Source organism: Oncorhynchus gorbuscha, linkage group LG25, assembly GCF_021184085.1.
Source record: "Oncorhynchus gorbuscha isolate QuinsamMale2020 ecotype Even-year linkage group LG25, OgorEven_v1.0, whole genome shotgun sequence".
In the NCBI taxonomy this organism is placed as follows: Eukaryota; Metazoa; Chordata; class Actinopteri; order Salmoniformes; family Salmonidae; genus Oncorhynchus; species Oncorhynchus gorbuscha.
The window spans coordinates 40,906,890-40,922,104 of NC_060197.1; the positions used below are offsets into that span (position 1 = coordinate 40,906,890).

Consider the following 15,215-nt stretch of genomic DNA (forward strand, 5'->3'; position numbering starts at 1 on the left):
CCCCCTGTCTATAGCCTCCACACTGACTCAGTACCGCTGCCCCCTGTCTATAGTCTCCACACTGACTCAGTACCGCTGCCTCCTGTCTATAGCCTCCACACTGACTCAGTACCGCTGCCCCCTGTCTATAGCCTCCACACTGACTCAGTACCGCTGCCCCCTGTCTATAGCCTCCACACTGACTCAGTACCGCTGCCCCTATCTATAGCCTCCACACTGACTCAGTACCGCTGCCCCTGTCTATAGCCTCCACACTGACTCAGTACCGCTGCCCCTGTCTATAGCCTCCACACTGACTCAGTACCGCTGCCTCCTGTCTATAGCCTCCACACTGACTCAGTACCGCTGCCTCCTGTCTATAGCCTCCACACTGACTCAGTACCGCTGCCTCCTGTCTATAGCCTCCACACTGACTCAGTACCGCTGCCTCCTGTCTATAGCCTCCACACTGACTCAGTACCGCTGACCCTGTCTATAGCCTCCACACTGACTCAGTACCGCTGCCTCCTGTCTATAGCCTCCACACTGACTCAGTACCGCTGCCCCTGTCTATAGCCTCCACACTGACTCAGTACCGCTGCCCCTGTCTATAGCCTCCACACTGACTCAGTACCGCTGCCTCCTGTCTATAGCCTCCACACTGACTCAGTACCGCTGCCCCTGTCTATAGCCTCCACACTGACTCAGTACCGCTGACCCTGTCTATAGCCTCCACACTGACTCAGTACCGCTGCCCCCTGTCTATAGCCTCCACACTGACTCAGTACCGCTGCCTCCTGTCTATAGCCTCCACACTGACTCAGTACCGCTGACCCTGTCTATAGCCTCCACACTGACTCAGTACCGCTGACCCCTGTCTATAGCCTCCACACTGACTCAGTACCGCTGACCCCTGTCTATAGCCTCCACACTGACTCAGTACCGCTGCCTCCTGTCTATAGCCTCCACACTGACTCAGTACCAGTACCTCCTGTCTATAGCCTCCACACTGACTCAGTACCAGTACCTCCTGTCTATAGCCTCCACACTGACTCAGTACCGCTGCCCCCTGTCTATAGCCTCCACACTGACTCAGTACCGCTGCCCCCTGTCTATAGCCTCCACACTGACTCAGTACCGCTGCCCCCTGTCTATAGCCTCCACACTGACTCAGTACCGCTGCCTCCTGTCTATAGCCTCCACACTGACTCAGTACCGCTGACCCTGTCTATAGCCTCCACACTGACTCAGTACCGCTGACCCCTGTCTATAGCCTCCACACTGACTCAGTACCGCTGACCCCTGTCTATAGCCTCCACACTGACTCAGTACCAGTACCTCCTGTCTATAGCCTCCACACTGACTCAGTACCGCTGCCCCCTGTCTATAGCCTCCACACTGACTCAGTACCGCTGCCCCCTGTCTATAGCCTCCACACTGACTCAGTACCGCTGCCTCCTGTCTATAGCCTCCACACTGACTCAGTACCGCTGCCTCCTGTCTATAGCCTCCACACTGACTCAGTACCGCTGCCTCCTGTCTATAGCCTCCACACTGACTCAGTACCGCTGCCCCCTGTCTATAGCCTCCACACTGACTCAGTACCGCTGCCCCCTGTCTATAGCCTCCACACTGACTCAGTACCGCTGCCTCCTGTCTATAGCCTCCACACTGACTCAGTACCGCTGCCTCCTGTCTATAGCCTCCACACTGACTCAGTACCGCGGCCTCCTGTCTATAGCCTCCACACTGACTCAGTACCGCTGCCCCCTGTCTATAGCCTTCACACTGACTCAGTACCGCTGCCCCCTGTCTATAGCCTCCACACTGACTCAGTACCGCTGCCCCTGTCTATAGCCTCCACACTGACTCAGTACCGCTGCCCCCTGTCTATAGCCTCCACACTGACTCAGTACCGCTGCCCCCTGTCTATAGCCTCCACACTGACTCAGTACCGCTGCCTCCTGTCTATAGCCTCCACACTGACTCAGTACCGCTGCCCCCTGTCTATAGCCTCCACACTGACTCAGTACCGGTACCCCCTGTCTATAGCCTCCACACTGACTCAGTACCGCTGCCCCCTGTCTATAGCCTCCACACTGACTCAGTACCGCTGCCTCCTGTCTATAGCCTCCACACTGACTCAGTACCGCTGCCCCCTGTCTATAGCCTCCACACTGACTCAGTACCGGTACCCCCTGTCTATAGCCTCCACACTGACTCAGTACCGCTACCCCCTGTCTATAGCCTCCACACTGACTCAGTACCCCCTGTCTATAGCCTCCACACTGACTCAGTACCGCTACCCCCTGTCTATAGCCTCCACACTGACTCAGTACCCCCTGTCTATAGCCTCCACACTGACTCAGTACCGGTACCCCCTGTCTATAGCCTCCACACTGACTCAGTACCCCCTGTCTATAGCCTCCACACTGACTCAGTACCCCCTGTCTATAGCCTCCACACTGACTCAGTACCGGTACCCCCTGTCTATAGCCTTGTCATTGTTATTTTTTTGTTGTTACTTTTTTCGTTTTACTTTATTTAGCAAATATTTTCATTCTCTGCATTGTTGGTTAAGGGCTTGTAAAGTAAGCAGTTCACGGTAACGTCTACGCCTGTTGTATTTGGTGCATGTGACAAATACAATGTGATTTGATTTAACTAGATCAACCCTAAACTTTCAGACCCAGCATTAGACATAGAGTCTGGGTGGAGAAAGGGGCCTCTTAGCACCACTCAAAGAGCACGGATAGAGAGAGATGACGTAAATGATTCGGAGGACTCCGGTGTGAAAACAATTTCCAACTGAAGACTAGGGGAACCAAATTAACTCTCTGAATGCCTTTTGTATTCAGTCAGTGCCTCAGAAATCAACCAGAAAGCGGTGGTAAGGGGGAGAAAAAACATGTTATGTATTCAAATAGCAAGCATATTATTACAAAACATTATGATGTTTTCCCACCCTGTCCCTTTAAATTCTCAATCTATACATTCCAAATGGCTACAGGGTCGTGGACATAGACACCAGATACCATTAAAAGAGGAAGAGGATGGTGCAGGTTGATGGTGATGGTTGATGGTGATGGTTTATGGTGATGGTTGATGGTGATGGTTTATGGTGATTGTTTATGGTGATGGTTTATGGGATGGTTGATGGTAGTGTTGATGGTTGATGGTGCAGGTTGATGGTGCAGGTTGATGGTGATGGTTGATGGTGATGGTGATGGTTGATGATTGATGGTTGATGGTGATGGGAATGGTTGAGGGTGATGGTTGAGGGTTGAGGGTGATGGTTGATGGTATGGTTGACGGTGATGGTTGACGGTTGATGGTGATGGTTATTGTTGATGGTGATGGTTTATGGTGACGGTTGATGGTGATGGTTGATGGTTATGGTTTATGGTGATGGTTGATGGTGATGGTTGATGGTTTATGGTGATGGTTGATGGTGATGGTTGATGGTTTATGGTGATGGTTGATGGTGATGGTGATGTTGATGGTTGATGGTGATGGTTTATGGTGATGGTTTATGGTGATGGTTTATGGTGATGGTTTATGGTGACGGTTGATGGTGATGGTTGATGGTTATTGTTGATGGTGATGGTTTATGGTGATGGTTTATGGTGACAGTTGATGGTGATGGTTGATGGTTGATGGTGGTGGTTGATGGTGATGGGATGGTTGAGGGTGATGGTTGAGGGTTGAGGGTGATGGTTGATGGTATGGTTAATGGTGATGTTGATGGTTAACGGTTGATGGTGATGGTTGATGGTTATTGTTGATGGTGATGGTTTATGGTGACGGTTGATGTTGATGGTTGATGGTGGTGGTTGATGGTTATGGTGACGGTTGATGGTGATGGATGATGGTTGATGGGATGGTTGATGGTTATGGTTTATGGTGATGGTTTATGGTGACAGTTGATGGTTGATGGTGATGGTTGATGGTTTATGGTGATGGTTGATGGTTGATGGTTGATGGTTGATGGTTGATGGTTGATGGTTGATGGTGATGTTTTATGGTGATGGTTTATGGTGACAGTTGATGGTTGATGGTGATGGTTGATGGTTTATGGTGATGGTTGATGGTTGATGGTGGTGGTTGATGGTGATGGGAATGGTTGAGGGTGATGGTTGAGGGTTGAGGGTGATGGTTGACGGTGATGGTTTATTGTACGGTTGATGTTGATGGTTGATGGTAATGGTGACGGTTGATGGTTGATGGTGATGGTTTATGGTGATGGTTTATGGTGATGGTTTATGGTGACGGTTGATGGTGATGGTTTATGGTTGATGTTGATGGTTTATTGTGATGGTTGATGGTTTATGGTGATGGTTGATGGTGATGGTTGATGGTTATGGTTGATGGTGGTGGTTGATGGTTATGGTGATGATTGATGGTTTATGGTGATGGTTGATGGGATGAGAGACAGATGTGATGGTTGAGAGAGTACAACTCCCAGAAAAAAGGAGAGAGACAGAGAGAGACAGAGAGAGAGAGAGAGAGAGAGAGAGAGAGAGACAGAGAGAGAGAGGAGAGAGAGAGAGAGAGAGAGAGAGAGAGAGAGAGAGAGAGAGAGACAGAGAGAGAGAGGAGAGAGAGAGACAGAGAGAGAGAGATACAGAGAGAGAGAGAGACAGAGAGCGAGAGAGATACAGAGAGAGAGAGAGAGAGAGAGAGAGAGAGAGAGAGAGAGAGAGAGAGAGAGAGAGAGAGAGAGAGAGAGAGAGACAGAGACAGAGACAGAGACAGAGACAGAGACAGAGACAGAGACAGACAGGAGACAGAGAGAGAGAGACAGAGAGAGAGACAGAGACAGAGAGAGAGAGAGAGAGAGAGAGACACAGAGAGAGAGAGAGAGAGAGAGAGAGAGAGAGAGAGAGAGAGAGAGAGAGAGAGAGAGAGAGAGAGAGAGAGAGAGAGACAGAAGACAGACAGAGAGAGACACACAGAGAGAGAGACAGAGACAGAGAGAGAGAGACAGAGAGAGAGAGAGGGGGAGAGACAGAGACAGAGACAGAGACAGAGACAGAGACAGAGACAGAGACAGAGACAGAGACAGAGACAGAGACAGAGAGAGGCAGAGAGATAGAGACAGAGAGAGGCAGAGAGAGAGAGAGAGAGAGAGAGAGAGAGAGAGAGAGAGAGAGAGAGAGAGAGAGAGACAGAGACAGAGACAGAGACAGAGAGAGACAGAGACAGAGACAGAGAGAGAGAGAGACAGAAACAGAGAGCGAGAGAGATACAGAGAGAGAGAGAGAGACAGAGACAGAGACAGAGACAGAGACAGAGACAGAGACAGAGACAGAGACAGAGACAGAGACAGAGACAGAGACAGAGACAGAGAGAGACAGAGAGATAGAGAGAGAGAGAGGCAGAGATAGAGAGAGAGAGAGAGAGAGAGAGAGAGAGAGAGAGAGAGAGAGAGAGAGAGAGAGAGAGAGAGAGAGAGAGAGAGAGAGAGAGAGACAGAGACAGAGACAGAGACAGAGAGACAGAGACAGAGACAGAGACAGAGACAGAGACAGAGAGAGAGAGAGAGAGCACAGGGAAGCACAAAGAAGGCTCTTTCAACAGTGGAAGCTTTCTACTCTGAATGCTGTTAACAAGTTATGGATGGGCTTGGTGGCTGACTGTTCCCAGAATGTCTTCCGGGAACTGACAACAGGGGTCCTGGAATGAATTACCGTTCATGGGGACATTTAAGGGAATGGCCGCTTGCGGTCAAAACACGACCACGCCCTCATCTGGTGACACCAGTGTCTGACCACTGTCGTGTGTGTGTGTGTGTGTGTGTGTGTGTGTGTGTGTGTGTGTGTGTGTGTGTGTGTGTGTGTGTGTGTGTGTGTGTGTGTGTGTGTGTGTGTGTGTGTGTGTGTGTGTGTGTGTGTGTGTGTGTGTGTGTGTGTGTGTGTGTGCACACATCTGTCAATGTTTGTAGAAAATGTCTACATGTCATTATAGTAATGTGTATAAATCTTCAGTAGACTGGCAATGTGACTGGTTATTAGTACCATGTCTGGGTGTCTAATAACAATGTGACTGGTTATTAGTACCATGTCTGGGTGTCTAATAACAATGTGAATGGTTATTAGTACCATGTCTGGGTGTCTAATAACAATGTGAATGGTTATTAGTACCATGCCTGGGTGTCTAATAACAATGTGAATGGTTATTAGTACCATGCCTGGGTGTCTAATAACAATGTGAATGGTTATTAGTACCATGCCTGGGTGTCTAATAACAATGTGACTGGTTATTAGTACCATGTCTGGGTGTCTAATAACAATGTGACTGGTTATTAGTACCATGTCTGGGTGTCTAATAACAATGTGACTGGTTATTAGTACCATGTCTGGGTGTCTAATAACAATGTGACTGGTTATTAGTACCATGTCTGGGTGTCTAATAACAATGTGAATGGTTATTAGTACCATGTCTGGGTGTCTAATAACAATGTGAATGGTTATTAGTACCATGTCTGGGTGTCTAATAACAATGTGACTGGTTATTAGTACCATGTCTGGGTGTCTAATAACAATGTGACTGGTTATTAGTACCATGTCTGGATGTCTAATAACAATGTGACTGGTTATTAGTACCATGTCTGGGTGTCTAATAACAATGTGACTGGTTATTAGTACCATGTCTGGGTGTCTAATAACAATGTGACTGGTTATTAGTACCATGCCTGGGTGTCTAATAACAATGTGACTGGTTATTAGTACCATGTCTGGGTGTCTAATAACAATGTGACTGGTTATTAGTACCATGTCTGGATGTCTAATAACAATGTGACTGGTTATTAGTACCATGTCTGGGTGTCTAATAACAATGTGACTGGTTATTAGTACCATGTCTGGGTGTCTAATAACAATGTGACTGGTTATTAGTACCATGTCTGGGTGTCTAATAACAATGTGAATGGTTATTAGTACCATGTCTGGGTGTCTAATAACAATGTGACTGGTTATTAGTACCATGTCTGGGTGTCTAATAACAATGTGAATGGTTATTAGTACCATGTCTGGGTGTCTAATAACAATGTGACTGGTTATTAGTACCATGTCTGGGTGTCTAATAACAATGTGAATGGTTATTAGTACCATGCCTGGGTGTCTAATAACAATGTGAATGGTTATTAGTACCATGTCTGGGTGTCTAATAACAATGTGAATGGTTATTAGTACCATGCCTGGGTGTTACGTTCAAGCCCTTAACCACCTTACAGTAAAATACTTACGTTCAAGCCCTTAACCACCTTACAGTAAAATACTTACGTTCAAGCCCTTAACCACCTTACAGTAAAATACTTACGTTCAAGCCCTTAACCACCTTACAGTAAAATACTTACGTTCAAGCCCTTAACCAAAAATGCAGTTTTAAGAAAGTATTTACAAAAATAAACTGAAGTAAAAAAATGTTTTAAAGATATATGTACAGTGGGGGAGAACAAGTATTTCATACACTGACAATTTTACAGGGTTTCCTACTTACAAAGATTGCATTTTATTGGCTCCGTAAGAAGCATCTCAAGGTCCCGGAGTGGCCTAGCCAGTCTCCAGACCTGGACCCAATAGAAAATCTTTGGAGGGAGCTGAAAGTCCGTTTTGCCCAGCGACAGCCCCAAAACCTGAAGGATCTGGAGAAGGTCTGTATGGAGGAGTGGGCCAAAATCCCTGCTGCAGTGTTTGCAAACCTGGTCAAGAACTACAGGAAACCTATGATCTCTGTAATTGCAAACAAAGGTTTTTGTACCAAATATTAAGTTCTGCTTTTCTGATGTATCAAATACTTATGTCATGCAATAAAATGCAAATTAATTACTTAAAAATCATACAATGTGATTTTCTGGATTTTTGTTTTAGATTCCGTCTCTCACAGTTGAAGTGTACATATGATAAAAATTACAGACCTCTACATGCTTTGTAAGTAGGAAAACCTGCAAAATCGGCAGTGTATCAAATACTTGTTCTCCCCACTGTATATATATATATATATATATATATATATATAATACAATATTGGATACCTTATCACTGCTGTCATTGTTACGTACCGTCTAACAAGTTGTAACGTCTACTCTATTTGTATACATTTAGCGTAATGGTAGTCTGATTTTATGCAGTTTTAAGAACAAATACCTAAAAATGAAAAATGAAATAAATAAAGTAACAAATAATTAAAGAGCAGCAGTAAAATAACAATAGCAAGGCTGCAATAATGGAGCTGTGAATCGGGAAACAGGTGAAACGTCTAATAAAACCACAGAACCAGGAACGAGACAATTCCATGTGGCTTCACACCGGCACACAACAATAACACCAACTGGTGACTGAACATAAGAGAGCGACTTATAAAAGGAGGAAACGATGAAGGTAATGAAGTCCAGGTGTGAATCATAATGATTAACAGGTGTGAGTAATGAGTGCCAGGTGTGAATCATAATGATTAACAGGTGTGAGTAATGAGTGCCAGGTGTGAATCATGATTAACAGGTGTGAGTAATGAGTGCCAGGTGTGAATCATAATGATTAACAGGTGTGAGTAATGAGTGCCAGGTGTGAATCATAATGATTAACAGGTGCGCGTAATGAGTGCCAGGTGTACGTAATGATGAAACGCAGGTCCGGTGGTTAGTATTCCGGCGACGTCGGAGGCCGGAGGGAGGAGCAGGAGAAGACATGACAGAGGCTATATACAGGGGTATGGATGTCTACCAATAAATGTGCAACATTAGGGGTTAAAGGTCAACTGCTTGTTTACACATGATTAAAAGTTAAAAGTCAAATAGTGTAATACCATTGCTTCTGACCAGATATACCACAGACATGATGCATCTTGGGTCCTTGGTATATATTTATTGACAATCGTCTATATCCTTTGTCTGGGCACAGCCACCTCTGAAGGCCCTGTAAACTGGGGGAGGGGGGCAGAGATTCTTAAATTTTCATGCCTATCAATCTGTGCTGGAATCGTAAATGTCCGACCTAGTGAAATTAAATGGCAGCATTTGTCTTCTTTTATTAGGCTGTGCAATATAGGGGGAGACCTCAATATGTCGACCTTACCAAAGTAAGGCAATGCCAAGTTAATTGAGGATAACTCAAACATGGCGTCCCAGGCTGTCAGTGTTTGGCTGACTGACAGATGATTCACATTTGTCTCAGTATTGAATTAGTCTGTCAGAAGTTCTTCATGAATAGAAAATGGACCCTTATAATACAAAAACATATTTATTTTGCGATTTCATTCCAATTCTATGACAAGCAAGTCTAAATGTTATTTCAACATTATAGGTTGAGCATTGGCATAGTATTTGTTACTGTCTGTGGCTGCTATATAGACAGTATGTAACCTGGTAGAGCTAGTCGTCTAGTTCTTGACATGTTAGATAGAGAGCAGTCTGGATGATGTTTCTCATATGAAAGAGTATGCAGGCAGGCCAGTAGCAGTGGGAAATGTTTCCTTCTAACTGTACGTGTTCTGTCGTGACAATAACACCATATTCAACTGATGTCCTTGATAGACACTGCACGGTCCCGGACAGCTGACAATATTCTACCCAATCACAAAGCCATCTCTCTATCTATTTTTTTCCCCTCTCCTTTGCTGTTTACATTGCGCTGCTAATTACAATTAATTACATGTCAATTAAACTAGGTCATAAACCTCGAATTATGTGCAATTAATTATTTGGACAAATGCCATAAATACGCTTTAAACTGAAACATTCAAGGTGGATATTAATACATATTATTTAAACACTTTAGTATCATCATATGACAATGTCAACACCAACCAAGTGGCACTGAGTGGGACAGAAAAAACAGCTTGCCTCCACTATGCGCACCTCTAAACAGACTGACATCATCATGACCAGCTAAACTAAAGATAGGTGGGTTGGTTGGATGCACTTCTCCGCAACCAGCCATGCCCTCTCTCATCAGTCAGGGCTTGACACACAATAATAAATGTAGCTGTTGTAAACACACATATTTTAGTTAGATGCGCACTTGAAGACATTGATGCGCTTCAGAGTAGCCAAAAAACCAAACGGGATTCAATGGCATTAGCAATGAGCAATGAATGCCAGGAAGGAAACATTATTGACGCGTAGCTATTACCTGGACAATAACTTATGACAATTGGAATGGGCTGTTATGGTGACTGGCGGGTTGTGTAGGCTACAAGCGGGGAACCCACTACATCACAACGGAGTGTAACCGGGACGGGACGGGTACTTACGCTGCTGTTCTCCCCCGTCCAGTGAACCATCGCCTGGTTGTGAGTGGCATCCCCTTTGAGCACGAACGAGCTGCTGAGCAGGGACACTTTCTCTTGGGATAGAGCTCTCCTGAAGCGCCGGGATTCCATGTCCATACCATTATCACCCAAGTCCTGTCCGAACATTCCGTCTCTCCTGTCTATGCCTATACCGCCACCGCTGTCAAGCATACGATCCGTGTCGCTCCGGCTGTCACATCGCACGGGTCCCATCAGTGACATCCAAACCGAGGCGATAAACACAGCCCGGCACAGGTGCGCTGAAACTGTTCCTTTCGGACGCAGAGGTACCATGTTTCGCGCCATTATAGCGCTCATATCGTGGATACTGACAGAGAGACTGCGATTCGAGTGGAAGATAGATAGCACTACTGTAAGCGGAGAGAGAGGGAGGGAGGCTCGGAGGGATGGAGTGGAACTGGAGCGAGGCCATACAATGGAAACAACGTGGTCGTGTCTGTGTCAACTGGAAGACGCGCGGTGCAAATAGCATGTGCGCCATCTGGTGACGCAAACACTACATTGCTGTTTCTGAAAGCCTTAATCGTTGAAGACTTAACCCCTTCCCATGAATTGATTTCTAAACTTTTTATTTCACCTTTATTTAACCAGGTAGGCCAGTTGAGAACAAGTTCTAATTTACATTGCAAGATGTTTCTGGAAAGTCAATAACATAATAGAAAAAAGAAAGTCTATATACAGTGTGTACAAATTGAAGACTTAAGCAAATTAACACTCGGAGTGATAGATGTGCAGATGATGATTTGCCCAAAAGAGCAGAAAAGTAATTAAAAACAATATGGGGATGTGGTAGGTAGATTGGATGGGCTATTTACAGATGGGCTATGTACAGCTGCAGCGATCGGTTAGCTCCTCAGATAGCTGATGTTTAAAGTTAGTGAGGGAAATATAAGTCTCCAGCTTCAGCGATTATTGCAATTCGTTCCAGTCATTGGCAGCAGAAAACTGGAAGGAAAGGCGGCCAAAGGAGGTGTTGGCTTTGGGGATGACCAGTGAGATATACCTGCTGGAGCACATGCTACGGGTGGGTGTTATCGTGACCAGTGAGTTGAGATAAGGCGGAGCTTTACCTAGCATAGTCTTATAGATGACCTGGAGCCAGTGGGTCTGGCGACTAATATGTAGCTAGGGTCAGCCGACTAGACCATACAGGTCACAGTGGTGGGTGGTATATGGGGCTTTGGTGACAAAACAGATGTCACTGTGATAGACCGCATCCAGTTTGCTGAGTAGAGTGTTGGAGGCTAATTTGTAAATGACATCGCCAAAGTCAAGGATCGGTAGGATAGTCAGTTTTACGAGGGTATGTTTGGCGGCGTGAGTGAAGGAGGCTTTGTTGCGAAATAGGAAGCCGATTCTAGATTTTATTTTGGATTGGAGATGTTTAATATGAGTAGTGATACTAGTCGGGCGGACAGGCGGGTGCGGGCAGTGAACGGTTGAAAAGCATGCATTTAGTTTTACTAGCATTTAAGAGCAGTTGGAGGCCATGGAAGTGTAACCGATGTGAAACGGCTAGCTAGTTAGTGGTGGTGCGCGCTAATAGCGTTTCAATCAGTGACGTCACTCGCTCTGAGACCTGAAGTAGTTGTTCCCCTTGCTCTGCAAGGGCCGTGGCTTTTGTGGCGTGATGGGTAACAATGCTTTGTGGGTGTTGAGGTGTGCAGAGGGCCCCTAGTTCGAGCCCAGTTAGGGGCGAGGAGAGGGAAGGAAGCTATACTGTTACATAAGGAGTGTAGTTTCTACCCCAGGAGGCAGGTTTGGAGGTTTGTTAATACAGGATATAACATCCTGTCGGAGATGTTGCTGACAGTGGCTTTTTTCCCAAGACTCCATTTGATGTCAGCTGTGTAGTAGGCCTATGTACGCCTTTTTAAGGACCACACACTGCTGTCAGGTCATATTTGCTCTGATCCAATAGGGTTATCCAAATGGGTGCAACATTTCAGAACCTCCAGATAGAAATTGCTATTGGGTGTAGAACATGACTCTCCCTGCGATGTAGAATAGCCCATACCGACTCGATACATGACATTTCTATCTGCAAGGTTCAGAACGATGCACCTGACCCCCAAAAGAGAGGAACAGGCGAAGCGAAATGTTTCACTCTCACCAATAATCTGTCCAAAATAAATCCAATGTGTTTCTATGAGTTTAGCTTGTCACCTGGCTTCCCGCCTTTGGGACAATGACTTCTACTGTTATGGTGGAGACATGAGCATCTCGTCATTATATACAGATCTCCACCCCCACTGATTAAGCCCCCAGTGTTGACTGTGGACAGCTGTCCAAGAGGTCAAAGTTCAGGTTTAATTCCACTCTACTTGCCATCCTTCCACATAGATCTAATTAGACCCTTGGTTTTAACCAGGCCAGGAATCTCCACTGTTGTTACTTGATGTCCTATTTTATTTCCTTCAACATTTTGATCATTTATCAGACGCTCTTATCCAGAGCGACTTACAAGAGCAATTAGGGTTAAGTTCTTTGCTCAAGGGCACATCAACAGATTTTTCACCTAGTCGGCTCTGGGATTTTGAACCAGCGACTTTTCAGTTACTGGCCCGACGCTCTTAACCGCTAGGCTACCTGCCACTCAACAAATCCACATTTAATGAATTGCTTCTATCAGTATCTCCTGAGTGTTTTAATTTCTTATCATCAGACAAGCGACCAGGAGTGAATCACAGATCTCTGTGGTTGACAAATTTTGCCCCTCAGTCTGTGACACTCATGACATTGGCTGAGTTACTCAATATGTAGGTTAGACCGTCCAATCACAAACCCACCCATAACAACACTGTAGAGTCCCTGAACACGTAGACAGGAAAACAAACTGTTAGGTGTAATAGGAGTCTCTGGGCCCTGGTTGAAAGAACTGCATTATGTAGGGAATTGGGTGCCATTTCGGACACAATCTCTGAGTCTCAGCGTAGGTTAACTATCTGTGTAGAAAAAGTCATCTCTGTAAAATATGGTTCACTGCCAGGCAGCCCTGGTCCTCCATTTTGTCTGTTGGCTAGTTTGTTTTTGTTGGTTTACAATAAATGGTGAACCACAGGCTGTTTACTGTTCATGGATGTGTTGTTTCACTTGTCCAGAGAGGAGCTGCAGTTTGAATATTTGATGGAGTAGGACCTATAGGAGGAGAGGAGAGGAGAGGAGAGGAGAGGAGAGGAGAGGAGAGGAGAGGAGAGGAGAGGAGAGGAGAGGAGAGGAGAGGAGAGGAGAGGGAGAGGAGAGGAGAGGAGAGGAGAGGAGAGGAGAGGAGAGGAGAGGAGAGGAGAGGAGAGGAGAGGAGAGGGGGTTCTTTGCTCCCTGAAGTCATCCTATTCATTCTCTGTATTCTTGGGGTTTCTCTATTTTTGTCTCTTTTTTCACCTGCATCTCTTCCTGCCTAGTCCTTTACCTCCACATCTACCTCCTCTCCTCCTTTACCTCCACATCTACCTCCTCTCCTCCTTTATCTCCACATCTACCTCCTCTCCTCCTTTACCTTCACGTCTACCTCCTCTCCTCCTTTACCTCCACATCTACCTCCTCTCCTCCTTTACCTCCACATCTACCTCCTCTCCTCCTTTATCTCCACACCTACCTCCTCTCCTCCTTTACCTCCACATCTACCTCCTCTCCTCCTTTACCTTCCCATTACCTCCTCTCCTCCTTTACCTCCACATCTACCTCCTCTCCTCCTTTACCTCCACATCTACCTCCTCTCCTCCTTTACCTCCACATCTACCTCCTCTCCTCCATTACCTCCACATCTACCTCCTCTCCTCCTTTACCTCCACATCTACCTCCTCTCCTCCTTTACCTCCACATCTACCCCCTCTCCCCCTCTAGTCCTTTACCTCCACATCTACCCCCTCTCCCCCTCTAGTCCTTTACCTCCACATCTACCCCCTCTCCCCCTCCCCTCACTCTAGTCCTTTACCTTCACATCTACCCCCTCTCCTCCTTTACCTCCACATGTCCCCCCTCTCCCCCTCCCCCTCTAGTCCTTTACCTCCACATGTCCCCCTCCCCTCTAGTCCTTTACCTCCACATCTCCCCCTCTCCCCCTCTAGTCCTTTACCTCCACATCTAACCCCTCTCCCCCTCCCCCTCACTTTAGTCCTTTACCTTCACATCTACCCCCTCTCCTCCTTTACCTCCACATGTCCCCCTCTCCCCCTCCCCCTCTAGTCCTTTACCTCCACATCTACCCTCCCCTCCCTTCTCCCTCCCCCACATCTACCCCCTCTCCCCCTCCCCCTTTAATCCATCTTCCCCCCCTCTCCCCCAGTCCTTTACCCCCTCCCCCCCTCTCCCTCCCTAGGTCCTTTACCTCCCCCCCCCTCCCCACTCTCCCTCTAGGCCTTTACACCCCTCCCCCAGTCCTTTACCTCCCCTCCTCCAGTCCTTTACCTCCCCCTCTCCCTCTAGGCCTTTACCCCCTCCTCCAGTCCTTTACCTCTCCCCTCTCCCTCTAGGCCTTTATACCCTCCTCCAGTCCTTTACCTCCCCCTTCTACCCCAGTCCTTTACCTCCCCCTTCTCCCCCAGTCCTTTACCTCCCACTTCTCCCCCAGTCCTTTACCTCCCCTCCTCCAGTCCCTTACCTCCCCTCCTCCAGTCCTTTACCTCCCCCTTCTCCCCCAGTCCTTTACCTCCCCCTTCTCCCCCAGTCCTTTACCTCCCCCTTCTCCCCCTCCCCCTTCTCCCCCAGTCCTTTACCTCTCCTCCTCCAGTCCCTTACCTCCCCTCCTCCCCTCCCCCCTCCCCCAGTCCTTTACCTCCCCCTTCTCCCCCGTCCTTTACCTCCCCCTTCTCCCCCGTCCTTTACCTCCCCCTTCTCCCCCCACCTCCCCTTCTCCCCCAGTCCTTTACCTCCCCCTTCTCCCCCAGTCCTTTACCTCCCCCTTCTCCCCCAGTCCTTTACCTTCC

The 15,215-nt window shown here is 47.0% G+C and overlaps 1 protein-coding gene across 1 annotated transcript in view; it reads right to left on the reverse strand.

Moving 5' to 3' along the window:
* The window catches only part of sorcs2 (sortilin-related VPS10 domain containing receptor 2), a 606,252-nt gene extending 595,584 nt beyond the window's left edge, over positions 1-10,668 (reverse strand). The window contains exon 1 of the mRNA XM_046329541.1: positions 10,231-10,668. Within this exon, the coding sequence (XP_046185497.1) occupies positions 10,231-10,587 (357 nt within the window). The 5' untranslated portion in view covers positions 10,588-10,668. The remainder of the gene's footprint in view (positions 1-10,230) is intronic.
* Positions 10,669-15,215: the final 4,547 nt, after the last annotated feature.